Source organism: Harmonia axyridis, chromosome 1 (genome assembly GCF_914767665.1).
Source record: "Harmonia axyridis chromosome 1, icHarAxyr1.1, whole genome shotgun sequence".
Lineage (NCBI taxonomy): Eukaryota > Metazoa > Arthropoda > Insecta > Coleoptera > Coccinellidae > Harmonia > Harmonia axyridis.
The window spans coordinates 81,577,459-81,596,341 of record NC_059501.1 but is presented as its reverse complement, the minus strand read 5'-3'; the positions used below and the strand labels follow the sequence as shown (position 1 = coordinate 81,596,341).

The following is an 18,883-nucleotide window of genomic DNA, read 5'->3' as shown; positions in this document are numbered from 1 at the left end:
AAAAAATTGACTTCATCTCAGCAATAGTTTTCACAACGACCCCAACATTAAGAAATCCTAGATATTTAAATCTGGCAATTGAAAATTCCATGCACTATGCAATAAACAAAACCGGAAAAACTTAGAACTTGAGCCAAAATTTGTGTGGAGTCACATTCAAGGGTTGATTCATCCCACTCTTGAACATTTTAAAAAGTCAATTTGTGTTCTACCTCCGTTCGAAAAAAAAAAACACTCGCCTATGGAAACACCCTGTATTTAAATATTACACTTCGAACAAATGTGTCATTTGAAGGAATAAGGTTAAATAAAAACAGTTTCGAACAGTGAATTTCCATGTTCAGTCTACAAAATTGCTCAGGAACTCAATTGAATTTTCATTAAAACATAAAAATATATTAACCCTATTAAGTGTTCTGATATAAAATTACTTAAAATTTAAGTAAAATCAAAAAACAAACAGCTGATCAAAAACAAGCCTCTGTTGGCTAGGACATTCAATAGTTGATCCAATGTCTGAGCAGTATAGATTATTACCTACAAGCCTCTTTGTTATTAAAGCATGTTCAACAATAAAATATACTTAAATCGAAATATTTAAACATTAACAATTTTTAAAATATTGGTTTTCTGATCTCGACAACTGTTACAGAGTTATTGAAGTAACAAAATATGAACTTAATTCTATCGATGCACAGAACGAAATAATTCTCTGGTAAATAGTTGACTTGACCGATACCTAAAAATTCTGAAAAAAAAAAAATTGCTTCGAAACCAATGGGATAAATTCTATTCCCATCACTAACAAAATTCTAAATGCAAACTCAAATCACATAACACATTTTTGTTAATAATATATTTCTTTTTCAGTTATGAATAAAAAGTTAAGAATACAGATAAATTTTCCCTGAGGTCATAGGAATTCAATTCTTATAAAAAATATTAATTATTTCCTCAAAACAAAAATAGTCAATTTTCACTGAGGTTTTCCAATATAAATTTCTCACTGGATCAATTTGGCTTATTTTCGAATAAAACCTACAATTTCAGAACGCTCTTGAAAATAACATAACATCATATTCTGCATGCAAAATGCTGATATACTTTTGTAGAGATGCAAAAAAAATATGACTATCAAAAAACGTACAAATCATCCTCATCTGCTCCGAAACTGGACCATCTGTACACTTTGTAAAAAATGAAGTAAAAACTATTCAGTCTGTACCATTTATTACATTGGTTCTTTGAAGATCGACTTCAGTTCATCCTCGTACAGCGCTATCACTGCCATTATGGCAAAACCACTCAGCATGCCTCCCATATGAAGTAAGTACTGCGTGAAATTATTTTCGTCCTCATGCGAAGAACTCAACTCGGGCAGCATATCCACTAGAGCGATGTAGATGAACATACCCGCAGCACCAGCAAACACCCAGGAACTGGCGTACTCTGAATTACCTGTATAAATAATATTAAATTTTTAAAACCGAAATGTGTAGACCATACAATTGAAAAAACCGATGTAGTTTTCTGGAGTAGATAAAGGGTGTTTTTTTTAGAGCTATAGAACTTTAAATTGCAATAAAACAACGATGGATTATCCGATTGACATGAATTTTATTTATCCGCGAGATAATCTTGTGGCATTACATTTTAAATATGACTTCTGGCATATGACCGCCACGGCTGGCTCGGATGTAGTCCAATCTGGACGTCCAATTTTCGATTACTTTTTACAACATTTGGGGCCGTATATCGGCAATAACACGGCGAATGTTGTTTTCCAAATGGTCAAGGGTTTGTGGCTTATCCGCATAGACCAATGACTTTACATAGCCCCACAGAAAGAAGTCTAGCGGTGTTGAATCACAAGATCTTGGAGGCCAATTCACAGGTTCAAAACGTGAAATTAAGCAGTCACCTAACGTGTCTTTCAATAAATCGATTGTGGCACGAGCTGTGTGAAATGTTGCGTCGTCTTGTTGGAACCACAGCTCCTGGACATCATGGTTGTTCAATTCAGGAATGAAAAGTTAGTAATCATGATGGCTCTATACCGATCACCATTGACTGTAACGTTCTGGCCATCATCGTTTTTGAAGAAGTACGGACCAACGATTCCACCAGCCCATAAAGCGCACCAAACAGTCAGTTTTTCTGGATGTAATGGTGTTTCGATATACACTTGAGGATTAGCTTCACTCTAAATGCGGCAGTTTTGTTTGTTGACGTAGCCATTCAACCAGAAGTGCGCTTCATCGCTAAACAAAATAAAATGGACGTAGTGCGCGATACGTATTCCGCACAGAACCATTATTTTTGAAATAAAATTGCACTATTCGCAAGCGTTGTTCAGGCGTGAATCTATTCATGATAAATTGCCAAACCAAACTGAGAATAAATCACTTGACAGCTGTTAAATCGGTCGCCACCTTGAACAGTAATGCCAACTTAAAGTTATATACCTCGAAAAAAACACCCGTTATACTCATTTATTAAGTTGGTACTTCTGAAGTGTCAATGCAGCCACAAAAACAATTACATACCAACTAGAATTCCAACGTAGTTCCCGAATAAACTCAAAACACTGGACAATAGATTGTAGAAGAGTGCCTGTTTGGTCGTCATCCCAGCTTTCAGTAGCATGGCAAAGTCTCCTAGTTCGTGTGGTAATTCATGACAGAACACTGCTACAGTTGTGGAAAAACCGCCTGCCAAGCTTACGGAAAATGCAGCACCTATTGCTATTCCTGAAAAAAAAAAAGAGATGAATTTTGTCCAAAGTTTGTTAGTCTTCATTGTAGATTTTCACAATACACAAAAAACCATAGACTAACTGACAGATTTCTGAAATCCCCTCTAAATGTCCATCAATGTTTATTGAGCACATGAAAAGGATATTTTCAAGTTGCATAAATATTATTCAACAAAGTAAAATTCACACAAAACACAAAAGAAAAATGCAAATAAGACGTTTTACACGTTATAGCCCAATCCAGTTTGTTTCTCATCACGTGATAGTTAGTATGAAATATAGTTTTTGCACATTTAAAGACAATCCAATCTAATAATGGCAACACTGCCTACTTTTTTTGACATTTCTTTTGCCATTTATGTTCAGTAGATTATGTCATTCAATCATAGAAAGCTACTCCCTTCAACAACATTCAGAATTTGTTGAATTGTTTTATCATTTCTTCACAAATGAGCACTGATTTTGAGTAAACAATTTCTAAACATTGTTGAAGCGTATCCATGATTTGAGGACCTAACCTACTGAACACAAATGACATAAGAAATGTCAAAAAACCATACACAGTGTTGCCATCAAAACAATTTCAAATTCCTTCTAAAAAACCCTTTATATCAGAAAATGACCCTGATACATCAACATACGACAAAAATCAACAACACTTACCATCTGTGAAGTTATGGAGGCCATCACCCATGATCACCATCCAAGCTACGGAAGAAAGGTTCTGTGGTGCAGAATGAACGTGACCGTGAGAGTGAGAATGGCCATGATGGCTACTGCCATGTTCCCTTAGGATTATGGTGATATTATCGTTCTTGGGGGTCTTCTCGGGCAGCATCTTGTTCACTTCTGTGCAAGACGAGAGATTGTTCTCGTTCATACACCCTCCTATATTCTGATTGTCTTCGATGTTTTCAGTAGTGGCCGATTTGGACTTCTTGAACGATAGGTCCGATGTCATATCAACATCGTCCAGCATACTCGAAGCTGTCTTGTCATTTTCCAAGGGACAACCATCTGAAATCAAGTAGGCATTTTATGAGTCTCAAACCCCAACTTTTGATCGCAGGATTACAAAATTAAGGATTTTCAGTGCACACTTAGGTGTACCACAGGGAACAGTATTTGGGCCACTGTTATTTAGCACAGTGATATTCCACTGGTGATATTCTAACCTTTTCAACAACTATATCACCCAAATATTCCTAATGATCGAATGAAAACTTACGTAACTGATGGTTTATAATATCCTGATAACAATACGGATAGGCATTATATCTGTCTACACACTGTGTAGGATTGCTCTCGTTCATATCATCCAAACCATTCGAAAGGATTTTCATGTGAGAATGTCCGTCGGGCTGAAATAAGAAAACCGTAAATGAAATTATCTGTACGAGCAGGACCGATTCAACCATACCTTCTTCTGCTTTCCTTTTCTCCATTTTCCTATAATGAGAATTATCCTCTCCATGAAGAAGAGGAACATCAACCCTGTCATGGCAACGAAGCCTTTCCATGTGTTTTCTTGGTGGGGGTCAAGTTCGTTCCCTTCCAAGAAAACTTCCTCGTGGTGAACATGGTGACCGTGAGTCCCGTGAACGTGAAATTTAGTCATGGCATGAGGCAGCAAATGCAAAAATGCATCACCAGATAATGTACCTGAAAAAAGATAGCGTCACTTATTAATTTTCTGAATTCAATACTGAAAGACAATTAGGGAAGCACTGACGTGAAGTCGCGAGTTTTTCAACATACGTTCATTCATGCGCTGATTGCACCTTTGGATACTACATATATACATACATACTAATATCTATTTCAATGAACAAGCACCCAAAAGTTCCTGATTTCACCTCGATGATCAACTTTTTTTTTTGTTATTTCTTTTATTGTACGAAAAATAAAATAACCTCAAGAACAACGACAAGGTTTGCAGCATCTAAATAGTATATTATGTATTAGACGATATTTTCTCTATTTCAGTCAAGTTTTATGAAATATTGTCAAAATTCGATGAAAAATTCAGATTATATATCCTAGTGACTTTCATATTATATCTTGGTAGTTGGTGTTACGAAAATTGACAGAACGGAATTTGGATATGAATCGTACGTTTCAAATTTTGAAATAATTTACAATTAAGCATTAAATTCGTCAATTATGCCTGACGAAATCGATTTAACACCACCTGAATTAAGAGAAATTGCGAATAATGTTGCTAATAATTCCAATATATCCAAATTATATTATATAGACAATTATTGACGTTTGTTGAAATTTTATAGGATTGTCAGCATAGACAACCCGAAACGAAAAATATAACTGAAAACGATGCTGTAATGAGTTCATTACGATACTGAAATAGAAGTAAGTAAGTTTTCTGCATATGCTTACTTGCGGCTAAAGCAATAAGGTATTGTAATAGGGGCTTATAAAACTTCATCTGCATGATGGGTATCACCACCACCGCCAGAACACCACAGGCGCTGGTAAGAATGACCGCAATGGTTGAATAGACCCAAACGGCCAAGGTGTTATGTTCGTGTGGGCTTTCTTCAGAATGATCATGTTGCTCCTCGTTGCACTGGCCCACCATAAGCGTGTAGAGAATTGCCGGACAGGCATTCCGCAACATCGTGTCATTGATTCTGGCATCTGTGTCTGTGATGTCCGTTCCACTTAACTCTGCGAATATTTCCTTTCTGTCTATGCACTGTAAAATTGAAAATGTTTCGGCATTAGTTATTACCACCATTCATGCACCCCACAGTCCACAGTGCCACAGTGGATAAAAAGTTATGAGACATAATTTTTTTAAATAATTCATTTCTGATCCCAAAACAGTTACACAAACAACTGGTATTACGAGGGTTGCCTTTTATATTTTCGAAATTGGCAACCCTGATAACTAAACGTCAAAAGCGACATTTTTTAGCATAAACTCACTCAGAGCGTTTTATTCATTTGTATCTTTTATGATAGATGACTTTTCGTAGTTTTGTGTTGACCAGTTCAGTTAATGGCAATTAGCTTCCCCGCCTTAGTTAGAAGAATTCCAAGAGCAATTTTTTTTGTTTCTGGATAGTTTCTTAAAATTAACTTGAAAAAAGTTCGAAAATGCGCGATTGTACAATGTAATCAATATCCAATTTTATTGGTAGTAAAAACATAGAAAGTATGAAACTTGTTTTAGATTATAACTTCCTTTAAACTTTTTATTTAGATTATGTTCATCATAACAGATTTACTTCAGATTAGCTTTCGAAGTCAAAACAGAATATTACCATTCATGAAATTAATGTCAGCTACCAAATAAAGTTACGCACCGACTGAAAATTCTTATTAATTTTTGTCCATTATGATTCTAGTACGCATTCATGTAAAAATACTGAAGATTACTTTTCATTCATATTCTTTTTCAAAAGCACCGCAACTATATGATTTCTAAACAAAAAGTATTCCACTCAGCATTGAAGTTTTCATGAACTTTTTCATTTGATTTCCTGACTTTGAACCTTCGAAATGCATGGATCGAGCTCTTGAGCTTGTGTGCGGTATAACTACATTCAATTCACGTCTAAACATTGATCTACCTCTTAATAAATAAGCTCCTAAGCTATTCCATGAATTGTTCATAGAATTTAATACTGTAGTACTATTTCAAACTATTGCGCATACTTTAGGATTATAATTCAGAATTTTCTTATCAGCCAACCTATTGTCACAATAATGATATTACGACTTATTTTTTTCTCAACATCAGCAAAAACAATGCACGTATTGAATACTTATTGTTGTGTTACCATATAATAAAAGAAAGCCAGCTATGGTAAATCCATATTAAAATTGCTGAGACAAAACAAAGATAAAACTTGATGGCGCAAGTGTTACAAATCGTCGAATATAATGGAGACCATTATATGCGTTTATAAAAGAGGCAGCCCGCCATCATCGATGAAAAACACAAATTTTCACATAATATTTCAAGTCAACAGCTTTTGAGCGCTCGTTTATTCATGCGCACTTAGTGATTTGATATATTGGTTGAATTTTCCATGATTCCGATGACGCTAGCCGCACGAAATTTCAAATGAAGCTTGAAATGGTTATTTCATATTATATACAGGGTGATTCACCGCGATGAAAAATTAAATATAATTTTGTTCTGAAAATTTGCATATTGGGATTGGCATTGATCTTTCTCCATGAAATATTTTCAGTCCTCTACAACTTCCGGTTATACCAGAAACAGACTACTACTCTTTCATTTCGAATGGCACGCCTTGTATATTATTGCATCAATAGAGCTTATTTGATGACAATTTCAGCGGTATAAACTCAACGATTTATGGGTTTTTGAGATTCTTAAAAAAAATTAATTGCGAGGACTCCAAAAAAACTTTTTCTGCAGAAATATTAAAAAAGTGCGAGTCTTCGCAACAATTTTTTTAAAAAGAATCTGATTAACTCTTACCGTTGCGTTTATACCTAAGTTATAGCATATTGCAAAAATTGTCATCAAATCAGCTATCTATATATATAATCTACATCCATTTTTCGGTGTTTGGAATCAGCTCTCTAATGATGCAATAATATACTGGGTGTGCCATGCGAAATGAAAGAGTAGTAGTCTGTTTTTCGTATAACCGAGAGTTGTAGAGGTCTAAAAATATTTGAGTGAGAAAGATCATTGTCTCAAACCCCAATATACAAATTTTCAGCTAAAAATTTACCGAGAAAAGCTGTGTTACTTGTAAAGTGGATAGTAATAGGGATTTCTCCTTAATTTTTTTCATTTTGGATAGTCCAAAACGTTAACAGTGAAGTTTGAACAATAATAGAGGTTTCTTATTGGGAATGATAGAAATCTAAAAAGCTTTTATCGTTCAATAAATATTCATGGTTTAAAATGAAAATCACAACATGTTAGAAAGTTTGAAAGTCATGGTAATCTACTTAATTGAGGTAATTACAATGTCTCAAAATTTTACTGTTGTAATAAATAACAGAATTTTATTAGCCTAGGAAAGAAACAAAAGAAATTCCCCATTATTTTTGACTCCTTCTCATCTATTAAAGAAACTTTTTAAAACCTGTTCATATTTCGAGCGCAAATCAATTACATATTAAATTAACATTACATAAATTTCCACACGACATGAATAATATAAACTAATTTCAATTCTTATCATGAATTGTCAGAAATAATTTATTCCAACCGCATTTTAGTTAATGAAGACAATGTCCAAAATATTTTCATTGGATTCTTTCTTACGCCATTTATGTATTCCAAGAATAGTGAGTTCTTGAAAAATATTTGCGCAATACAAAATTGAAATTTTCAATTCGTCTTCAAACCTCAACGAATTTGGAATGAAAAACGAGGGGTTTAACTTTAAAGAAATATTGTTTTTTAAAAACTCAAAAACGAGAAATTGGAAAAATTTCGATTCAAAATGATCATCCTGTATTATTTTTCTACTTTTTGAGCGCTCGTTTCTCGAACATCATTCCGAATTTTGAACCGAAGATGGTCTCGAACAATAAGGTCCGTGCGTAACCAAAGTAACTTTTCAACAGAAAAATTTTAGAGACTCAAAATCTTCAGGGTACGTCCGAATCTCGAGATCGTACATATGGCCCTCGCAAATTTATTCATTTCTCAAAGAATCCTAATTACAGCTCTGTGGTCTCCAACGCGCAATAGGCACATGAATGCAGGCGGTCATGATCTCCTAACACCAAGTCAATGCTTTTATATATTTTTTTTTTATATTTCTAACAACAAAACATTGATGATGCATCAAAGTAGTATGATGGGAATCAACGTTGAATTCAAAGGTCAAATTCCTCTGAAACCTACAAAAGAATGAATCTCTAAAAACAGGAAACATCGGATTTCAATTTCACTCAAGCGTTAAGACCAATTTTCCAAAATAATTACTACTTCTGAGTGCACAATGTAGGTTTCATAGATGTTGAAATTAACTCTAGTTTTGTTCTCATCCCTAATTAAAAACCAAAAATTATTTACCAAATATGATGTTGCAGGGTTTGAACCTAGGGATATTCGTTTAAAAAAAAATTTTTAAAAGCAAAATTATCAAAGCTCGGATTTTGCATGAAAAAATTTATTATATTTATTAATTTATGATGTCAATATTTAATACATCTGAAAAATTACTTCAAATAATGATTTCTTTTTTTCACTTTCATTCGATTTCAATTGAACAAAGCTCAGAATGGAGCAATATATCTCCATTCTGAGCTTTATCTATCTGTGAAAATCCCTAATAAAATCCTTCCAATAGTTTTAAATATTTGCATCTGAAAATTTTAAAACTATTTTTTTATGTCTTGTTATTCATTTCTCAAAGCTCTCTCTAATTTTAGAATAAATTTATTGAATGGCAATACCAACAGTTTTCACTGCTTTATTTTATTTTCAAATATGTAAATACCCATAAATATGTGATCAATACCATAATTTCAAATTTTATTACAGAAATGTAGGTTTATAAGAGTTCACCAGAAAAACTGTATCAGAATTAGATACAATACTATAAAAAATAATTTTATTGGCTACATCCAATAAAATTAAGAAAATAATCTTGGAAATATCCCCTAACTCCAGTCAGAGCGGAACTTTCTGATTCAAGTTAATGAAGTTATACATTAAGTGAGTTTTAATTCCTAACAGTAAAACTAATAACAATGCAGTTTATTGACTACTAAAATGGACAATTGGCCATGCCTTGGACGTTTATTGGAAGCAGGAAAATTTAAAAGAATGTTTCCCCATTTTTTCAAAAACAGGAATATAGATAATTACAATATTCATTCAAGTAAATAGCAATATCCTCTAATGTCATTGAACGATGAATTATTCGAAATGTTTCAATGAACTGTTGGGGGAACGGTTAGCGAAGTAGATGAAATAAATGAAACTTACATTATTTTTTTTGTTTTCCTTTGGTACAGTTGAATTTTCTCTCCCACCTTCTTTATTTGTTTCACTTTCTAGTTGTTTGGATACAATTTGAACAAAGCCAAAACTTTCCAGAAACTTTTCAAATCCTTCCTTTGACATAGTATTTCCATCACCAAATGTCTCGAATATTTTATTTGCATAATCTTTTTCTTTAGAAATATTTGGGGTATTATCACTATTTTCAATATTAATACTGTTTCTTTTGAATAAACTAAGCTTTTTAATGTTTAATGAAGATACTTCATTAGTTATATTTCTAAATGTTTCCACAAACCCTTCTTCTTGTTTTAATTTAACCCTGGACAGGGTTTCTTCAGGAGTTAAAGATGGTGAGTTATTTGAATCTTTCAGGAATAAATCTTTTTTGATATGGGGCGATTCATGTTTCACTGCAGCATGAGAACCACAAGGAGAGTGTGTTGCACAAATTAAGCAAAATATACATACTGACAATACAGGATGAGACATTCTGAAAATAAAAATACTTTATGTAAAATGAAGAAATGAAACTAGGTCAAAACGAAATTTATCATTTACTAGGAAAACCACAAATAAAAGTGAATATTTGTAATTGGCAATCAAACAGTTTTCAACTATAACAAATGAAGAAAATTATTAACTCAAGGAATAAAATTCTGATAAGATCGAGTGGGAGAAGATACTAATTTAAACTAATAGATATATAATTATATCCAAATGAAATATACTTAAAAGGCAATTCTCCAAAATGAGACTGCATATAAATTCGAGAAATCAGCAAAATAGACTTGCTTCTGATCAGATAGAGACAATTTCGTGTAAACACTAGAGAATTTTTTGAAATCGCGGAACTTTGATTGTTAATACACCAAATATTAATTTACCCTAAAAGGATTTCAACAGTTAGGAAGTTTTTTCATATATTCACACTTAGGCTTACCTTTATTTGTTTGAGTTTTTAAATTATTTTATTTTCGAGTTTCGGCATACGAAAATATGATAGATGATAAATGTATAGTGGATGAACGATAGTGCTGCCTCCGTCACTGCATCTTGTGTCACCGACTAATCAAAAACTATCAATTACCCATATCAAAAATGGTTTTAAATAAATGGCAGACAGAGAAAGATTCAATTTACGACGGATATACTGACTGTTTCTTTCTCAATACGCATGCGAAAAATTTCAATTTATAGGTTAGGTGTTAAAATTCTTTATTTTAGAATTCATTCACATTTTTCGTACATTACTAAATAATTGATACAAAACGTTTTTTGTTCAAATTTTGAACCAAATCAAGATAATATAACCTTTTAAATTTATAAACCACATTAAAATGGTGCATCTAAATCTATGGTTGCATGACTTAGATTATTTTGCCTACTAATATTTTATTTGGCCTCAATCAATACTTAGATTCAGAAATCACAGAGTGAAATCCAAAGGAACTACGAAAAAAGCAAAGCTATTATTTTTCCAACTAAGTCAATTTTGTATTTCTATACAAAATAGAAAAATAATAACTTTGATAAGAAATAACAGATTAACTAGTCTCGTAGCGAATAATTTATTGTTTAGGTCTTTGCTTCACAGAAATTCATCTTGGATTTATTAAAAGTAAAATTACTTTATTTCCGCAAAATGTTTCCATCATTTTATCATCGTTGACGAAGCAATAGTAGTTTAAAATAAATTTTGTCGAATTTTACTTTGGATCAATCTAATTCACATCTACATAAATACTATTAAAAATTCTGTAATATGTTTACTTCGATTCAATTCTTAGGTACGGTATAGTTTTTTGGAGGGAGCAGCTCTTAAATACAATCAGCATTCATTATAGAGAAAAGAACTGCGTAACCAGTTCCTCCAACCAACCATTCAGTAAAAAATTAACAGTGCATGTCTGAAGTGGCGATGGGTCAGGTCACAGTAACAAAGCCTATACAAAACACAACCAGTTCTACTTACTCCCACAAGCTCTTGAGGTCTCACAAAGGCCTAGGAGAGTCATAATAGGATGACACAAACAATGTGTAAATTCAATGATTCATGCAGAGGCAAATTCAAGACTTTTTGCCTAAACCTAGTCAAATACTCAACCTAGTCCGATTCTCAACCTGGTCTCGACTCATAGTCAGTGATCACTATTATATTCTCTGCTCGTAGTTCAAATCGTTCTAGTGAATTAGTTCGATTGTAACCTACCGAAGCCTATGTTGATGTTGACAACAGAGGTTAAATTTGTTTCTGATAGATACAAGAATTTCAAGATACTTTAAGGCGAATCTCTAAAAACATTGGAAAATAATTAGACTTCATTATTAATTTAGAATTAACTTTTGTCAGAAAGTGAATCATGTCAGGATCTGGTAGAGGAAGAGGATGGTTAAGATTGGGGCCAAATGCCGTTTCTGTGAGACCAGGACTAGATCCAATTTCAAATGATCCTGTACTAGAGGATAAGAATGGTTATGATGATTTGATCAAAAAGTTCGAATTTTTGAATATCGAAGACGACGGTATCACAGTAAACAACAAAATATACCACATTAGAGACGAGTTCATGAAAAAATGTCCCACAATTAATTTGATAAGGTATTGAACTCAATGTTGTAATTTTTTGAGGTTTGAATACAAATTGAAACTTCTCTTAAAATAATGAAGTGACGTTATAAAAATTTCATTTTAAAGGGAGGCAATGGAAGCTATCCATGAAGAATGTTTGAGAAATGAAAGATTTTCAGAAAAATTTGTCCTGTTCATTTCTTCAGCACATTTTGAAAATAAACAAAAATCTGAAGAACAAATCCTTTGGAGAAATACAACTAGAAAGGAATTTATTTCATGGTTACAGCAGGATTTTGAATGTAAGTTAATTACTTACTTAGTTTTCTTGATTATATCAAGAATTTCTTTTTCAATTTCAGGTAGTGAGAAACGTAGGGATGAAGCTCCTTCAAAATTTTATAATGCATTAAAATTGTGCAGTAATTTTTTTTATAGCATCAAAAAATTTCAATCAAAAGGCTATCCTATATTAGAGGGAATAGCTGTAATGGGTTATATAAACCAGCTGTTGCATTATCGAGATGTGAAAGAAATTAAAACGATCATATATTTAGTGAGTATTTTTTATTATATTTCATTTGTAGCATATATTTTAATTACTTTTTTGCAGGCATGCCGTCATTCATCAATAATACTTCAATTGATGGAAGAAAACTCACCACAATTTGAAGATTTTCTTTGTAAACTTAAACTAAAATTGATCCAGAGCTCTCCAATACCAATGAACAACATTCTCTTATTTTTCACTTATGAATTGATTACTCACAGATATGAACTAACTAAAGAAGAGTTGGAATTTTATAGGAGGAATATAAATAAAGATGATTTCTCAGAGATATCGGTATGGATTTGAATGTTATTAGTAATATGTGTATTTGTGTGGCTTTGAATGTTTAAACAAATAAATTTAATTTTGGCTGTATATTTGTGCCTTATTCAGAATATTCCTTTTGAACCTTGAACAACCAGGACTTCAAAACTGAACATTCACTGGATAACATATAAAAGGCAATATTGTTCAAGAGAAGTATTCTATTTGGGTAATACTAGACTATTTCCAATAAATAGAGTAATATTTCATCAACCATCTAAGAAAAATATAATTTTGAATTTTTGTTGTTCATTGAATAAATTATTCATATATAATGTTTGCTTTTTATGGTAATTAGGCTTCTTCTGAAGTTGTAGTCACTTTCTGTAGTATTTACCAAATGTTTCCACATGATTGTTGTCATCTTCAGAAACAAAAAGTTACTCAGGCTTTTTTTTTAGGATGACAACATTGTTGTCCATATGTTTGTTGAAAGCTTATAAAGGTTTGTGGATATAAACATCCACTTCATAATTATGTTTTTTGCATATTTATTTGTTTATTTGGAATCAAAATGTTAGTATGCTATAAAGTAAATCAATGAATAATAATTATTTTTTAATTATAGCACACTAGCCTGCATATATAAATGCCATAATATTGCAAACTTTCAAGGCAGATTTTTCAACAGAATTATAAATATTTGGGCTTCGTAGTCGTGGTCTATTTGGCGTTTCACCTGATATTTCTCTCCTACAACTAAAATAGGTATCTTCAGAGGTTTCTAGATTGTAAGTGTAGGTGGTTCATATCCTCCATTTTTGGCTGGTTTAGTTCGAATGCGATCTGTTGATGGTAACCAGATGCTATGAACAATTGATGTTTCTTTTCTCCTCTGAATTTTATTGGAACGCTTATCTATTTCAATAGCTGAGGCAGTACGATTGGGAAACCTCTGAAGATGCTTTTTATAAAACAGTTTCATCAAAATACTGGAAAAGCTATTCAAAATATATGTGGAAGTAATTTTCATTGTACCTTTTATTGATTTTCTAGGTTCTCTTTAGCTATTATTTTTTTTCAGGTATTGTATGATGCTCTACCACAGCCATCAACTAATTGTCACGAACACGACACAAGAAAAAAAACAGAAGAACAAAGGGGATGTAAGTTAGAAATGAATGGAGTAGATAATTCATTTTTTCAACAGCCAATTGATCAAGTTAGATTGAACTCACCGGAAGAAAAATCTGTTTCCAGTTCCATATTAGAAAATTCGATCAGGCCTATGGCCCCAGAAGAGAAACTTGTTAATTACAGGTTCGTAAAATCCAATGGGTCATTTTACTCTGATAAAATAGACCGTCCTCGAGAACCTCTGAATTTAAATGGTTTGTCTGAAAGTCTGAATCCACCAGAAAGGGTTGGTAGGCCTATTTTAGGGGTAGGAGCAAGACTGAAAAGAAACTAATCTGTATTTTTTTTATGTGATTATAAATATACAGGGGGTCAATAAGTTCACAGTTGATGATACCTGCTCTGTTTCAAAATTTAAGTATATTTGTTGTGAATGTTAATCTACAGGTATAAACTGTAGATCAACATAATTTCATGCCACTTTTGAATTGAAATTTTTTTATCACCCTTTAGTGTAGATCTATACCAACTTTATTATGTCTTAAAATCTCTTGTTATCAGTTTTCATTTAGCCGCCCTGTATATTAAAAAGACAAAAAGTAATGACAAGCAGAAAGTGATTTTGATTTGACTGAAGATAATTTGGTTGAAATTTATAATTTTTCAATAATTGCTTCGTCATATTTAGAGATGTGTGGATATTTTAAGAACTCCAAACTTTTTATTGTGCACAAATTTTATTTACAAATCTAAGATAATTGTAATGATGCAATGGTTCAAGTATTGTATAAAGGATATCCTTTATACAATGGTTCAAGTATATTCGAGATCCAAGAACACTGACTAGTATAATTTACTAATTTTCGTCATTTTTCATTTCTTTTATCGTTTCATGTGCATTCACACCAATTTGCTTATTATTGAACAAATTATCATTTTCATCAGAAATCATTTCATTTTCAAGCAAGGAATATATTACGGAGTAAATATAAATATTTATACATGTTTATAATATTAAAAATAAACGGTAATACAATTTTATGATCAATTTTCATCTTACAACATATGAATAATTTCCTTTGAAATGATTTGTGATATATTTGCGATTTTATTTTCCATTGATTCGAAATTCACTATTCATGAAGCATCTATACATAATTTACCATAGAAGAAAAATAGTTATTAAATGTCTATAGTATACTATATAATTTTTTCTACTTAGATTTCTTTTTATATTTCACAGAATTTTATGAATGATTTCATTCAATTTATGTATTTAAATGGATGTAATGATTTTCATTATAATTAATTTATTGCTGTATATTTTTTTCGAAATGCCATTCGCATTGTTTTGTTTTGTATAAAGTTGCTACTTTAAATATTTAATTTTTAAGAAATTTACAAATGTCTTTGCTTATCCTTATATCCGGTATCATATGCTATTCAATATGTAGTTATAATATTAATGTAAGTACTTTACAATTTTTATAAAATTGTCATAAATAGATTATAGGATTTTATTGTGAATTGGTAAGGAAGAAATGTTTTGATACTGTTGGAATTTGATTGCAATCTCATATTGGAGTGTTGAATAAGTAAGGACTGATATTAATATAAGAGTATAAAATATTTCAATTGTTTCAATGAATCCCGAATGAATTTATTTTTTTAGCAGACAACTATCAACATTTAGCAATTAACTTTCTTATAAACACCTCGAATTGAATATTCTAACCTGGAAAACACTAGAACGAAAATGAAACTGTAAATTTTATACAATGATTTATTATTTCCCCCTCAATTAATATTTCAAATCCTGAAAATTTTCAGTAAAAAACGATTTATAAGATAAATATGAATATTCAACCCTCTCGGAATCGAACCTGTAGCCTCTAGTGTACTGGCTGAGCGTTTTAAGCACATATGCATATATTCAGAGAGCAAGGGTTTCATTTGTCCAACAATTTACAAAACGGACAAGCTCTAAGAGCCTCAGCTTTTGAGAGAACTCTAGGAGAGTTGGGATAGAAAACATTATTTAATACTCCTCTAACAGATAACTTTGTTGAAATAGGCTAAAACTTTTTGAGCACATCCTGTACATAATGCAAACAAGGGAATTTCACATGATTATCGTAAAGTAAACTGACATATGTGCCAATATAAATATATGGTTCTTGGAAAAATAAACAGGAATTATGATGATATATGGTTAATAAATATCGATAAAAACCTCAGTACTCTGTGATTAAATACGAAGTAATGATTAATAATAATAACAACATAACCCAAAAAGTCATAAAACTATGAATGATTGAAAATTGGAAGATAGCGAATCATTTCATAATAGTTTTGTTCTTGTGAAAGAATGTTGCAATCTTTCAATTTTTCTTTAAAAAAACTTTCATGTACATCCTATCGATTTGCACACCATGGGTAAGAGACGTTTTTCACTTCAATTGAAAATTATTATACCAGCAAAGGTTATCCCATTCTTTTCCACTTTTCAAAGAAATTGCTACTTTCAGATGCAAAGTATTGGTGGTAGGTGGGGGCACTGGAGGCTGTGCTGTTGCTGCAAAACTCTCAAAGATTCTGGGTAAAGACGAGGTTCTTATACTTGATCCCAGTGAAAGGCATTACTATCAACCTCTATTTACATTAGTGGGTGCAGGAGTTTATACATTGAATGACTCTTTTAAACTACAAAAAAATGTATTACCAGATAATGCCAAGTGGATTAAAGATAGTGCAGCAGAGTTTCACCCAAAGTCAAATCAAGTCATTACCACTATGGGCCATAAAATAAACTATGATTTTATGCTTTTAGCCCTTGGGCTCGAAACTAATTATGATAAAGTGAGGAAATTCAATGATTATATTGTTATATATTGCCCTTAGATATATGGTCATCTAAATCATAGTTAATTTACAGATACCTGGCCTGTTAGAAGGTCTTAAAAATTGGAGCGGAGTTTGTTCCAATTATTCCGACAAATATGTTGAGAAAACTTTCCAAGTACTGAAAAATTTTGAATCTGGTAACGCTATTTTTACATATCCCAACACCCCTGTGAAATGTCCAGGAGCTCCTCAAAAAATTTGCTATCTTGTTGATGATTATTTACGTAAAGTATGTTTTAATAATATGAACTGCAATCTGAGGTACATGTTGTATGTATGTTTGATTATTGTAGAATGGAAAAAGACAAAAGTCGAAGATTATTTACAATACTTCTTTGCCTGTGATATTTGGAGTTAAAAAGTACGCTGATGCTCTATGGAATGTGGTTAATAGTAGAGATATTGAAGTGAACCTCAGAATGAATCTTGTTGAAGTCAGGTCAGATAAAAAGGAAGCTGTGTTCGAAAATTTGGATAAACCAGGAGAAAAGCAAGTTATGGAAGTAAGATTAATAATTAATTTTTTCATGATTAAATGATCATAAATGTATATTTCTATACCAAAAGTTTATTTTGTATATATACAATATACTTTTTTATTAAGTATTCAATGCTTCACGTGACTCCACCAATGAGTACCCCATATGCTTTGAGGACTAACAAGGAATTGAGTAACCCTGCAGGATTTGCTGATGTAGATCCTGAATCTTTGAGACACATTACATTCCCTAATGTATTTGCTATAGGAGACTGTAGCTCTTCACCAAACTCTAAAACTGCTGCAGCAGCTGGTAAGTTTTTCATTTTTTAAATCCTTGTTTCCTTACTGATGATGACGACATCATTCTTGAAAGGGCTCTAAGTTAATTGCATGTTTCATTTGTTTCCAAATATTAATTTGGAAAATGAATTTTTTTAATTTTTATATGGTTTTTCTCAGTTATTTCTTTTTTAAATTATTTTGAATACCAAAAGTATCATTCAGAAATTAATTTTTTTCATTCTCACAAAATCATTTTCAGCTGCACAGAGTGCCGTAGTTTTTCATAATCTAAAAGCTGTAATGGACGGCAAAGATGTACATAAAGTATACGATGGTTACGCATCTTGTCCGTTAGTTACTGGTTACAATAAGTGTATACTGGCTGAATTCAATTACAAACTTGAACCTTTGGAAACATTTCCTATAAGTCAAGATAAAGAAATGACCTCAATGTATCTTATGAAGAAGTATTTGATGCCACCTCTTTATTGGAATTTAATGCTTTGTGGATACTGGAATGGACCAGCAACAATGAGAAAATTATTACATCTGTACATGAAATAAATAAGTGTTGAGTTATATGATTTTTTTTAATATATTTTATATGGTTTTATCTTGTACATACAGAGGGAAAAAATATATTTATTTTAAACAATAATTCAGATCTTTCTTTCATTATTTCTATCTCTCTGAGTAGTAATATACGAAATTTATTAAAAAACATGGTACGTACTGTTATCATATTATAATTATTATTATTTGAACCAGGGTCGTTGTGGCTCGGTAAGCCTTCCAGGAACTGCGACCATGCAGATCTTTTGTTCTCTACTCTTCTTATTCATGGAAACCCAAGGAGGTCATCAATGACGTTAATAAAACTGACAACCTCCTTAGGGACTTTGTCCGTTACCTCCCGGGTATCCAGGACCGGCTTCCCCCATATGATTGGTTCTTAGGGCAGTCAGCTC

At 32.0% G+C, this 18,883-nt stretch overlaps 3 protein-coding genes across 3 annotated transcripts; 2 read left to right on the top strand and 1 right to left on the bottom strand.

The window, feature by feature from the left end:
* Positions 1-322: 322 nt before the first annotated feature.
* LOC123689051 (zinc transporter foi) lies at positions 323-10,891 on the bottom strand. The gene is made up of 8 exons (XM_045627848.1): positions 10,669-10,891; positions 9,711-10,218; positions 5,153-5,471; positions 4,176-4,417; positions 3,984-4,116; positions 3,419-3,772; positions 2,547-2,750; positions 323-1,458 (listed from the first exon to the last, which is right to left on the bottom strand). Exons 2-8 carry the CDS (start codon positions 10,215-10,217, stop codon positions 1,232-1,234), a joined length of 1,986 nt encoding a protein of 661 aa, XP_045483804.1. The 5' UTR covers position 10,218; positions 10,669-10,891; the 3' UTR covers positions 323-1,231.
* Positions 10,892-11,927: 1,036 nt separating this feature from the next.
* LOC123683998 lies at positions 11,928-15,877 on the top strand. Its single transcript, XM_045623057.1, has 5 exons — positions 11,928-12,327; positions 12,424-12,599; positions 12,660-12,853; positions 12,911-13,141; positions 14,196-15,877. The coding sequence occupies exons 1-5, from the start codon at positions 12,089-12,091 to the stop codon at positions 14,580-14,582; spliced, it is 1,227 nt and encodes a 408-aa protein (XP_045479013.1). The 5' UTR covers positions 11,928-12,088; the 3' UTR covers positions 14,583-15,877.
* A 497-nt stretch (positions 15,878-16,374) lies between these two features.
* LOC123683994 (sulfide:quinone oxidoreductase, mitochondrial) lies at positions 16,375-18,573 on the top strand. Its single transcript, XM_045623041.1, has 6 exons — positions 16,375-16,684; positions 16,777-17,107; positions 17,184-17,381; positions 17,446-17,655; positions 17,757-17,943; positions 18,175-18,573. Exons 1-6 carry the CDS (start codon positions 16,617-16,619, stop codon positions 18,477-18,479), a joined length of 1,299 nt encoding a protein of 432 aa, XP_045478997.1. The 5' UTR covers positions 16,375-16,616; the 3' UTR covers positions 18,480-18,573.
* The last annotated feature ends 310 nt before the right edge of the window (positions 18,574-18,883 follow it).

Excerpts from the sequence above, each read along its gene's own strand:
- LOC123683998 (XM_045623057.1), top strand. The coding sequence starts at position 12,089 with ATGTCAGGATCTGGTAGAGGAAGAGGATGGTTAAGATTGGGGCCAAAT. Across the intron at positions 12,854-12,910 it reads TTAAAACGATCATATATTTA|GCATGCCGTCATTCATCAAT; the intron begins GTGAGTATTTTT and ends ACTTTTTTGCAG. Across the intron at positions 13,142-14,195 it reads ATGATTTCTCAGAGATATCG|GTATTGTATGATGCTCTACC; the intron begins GTATGGATTTGA and ends ATTTTTTTTCAG.
- LOC123683994 (XM_045623041.1), top strand. The coding sequence starts at position 16,617 with ATGTTGCAATCTTTCAATTTTTCTTTAAAAAAACTTTCATGTACATCC. Across the intron at positions 16,685-16,776 it reads TATCGATTTGCACACCATGG|ATGCAAAGTATTGGTGGTAG; the intron begins GTAAGAGACGTT and ends TGCTACTTTCAG. Across the intron at positions 17,108-17,183 it reads TCGAAACTAATTATGATAAA|ATACCTGGCCTGTTAGAAGG; the intron begins GTGAGGAAATTC and ends GTTAATTTACAG.
- LOC123689051 (XM_045627848.1), bottom strand. The coding sequence starts at position 10,217 with ATGTCTCATCCTGTATTGTCAGTATGTATATTTTGCTTAATTTGTGCA. Across the intron at positions 4,418-5,152 it reads CCTTATTGCTTTAGCCGCAA|GTACATTATCTGGTGATGCA; the intron begins GTAAGCATATGC and ends ATCTTTTTTCAG. Across the intron at positions 1,459-2,546 it reads CTACGTTGGAATTCTAGTTG|GTAATTCAGAGTACGCCAGT; the intron begins GTATGTAATTGT and ends TTATTTATACAG.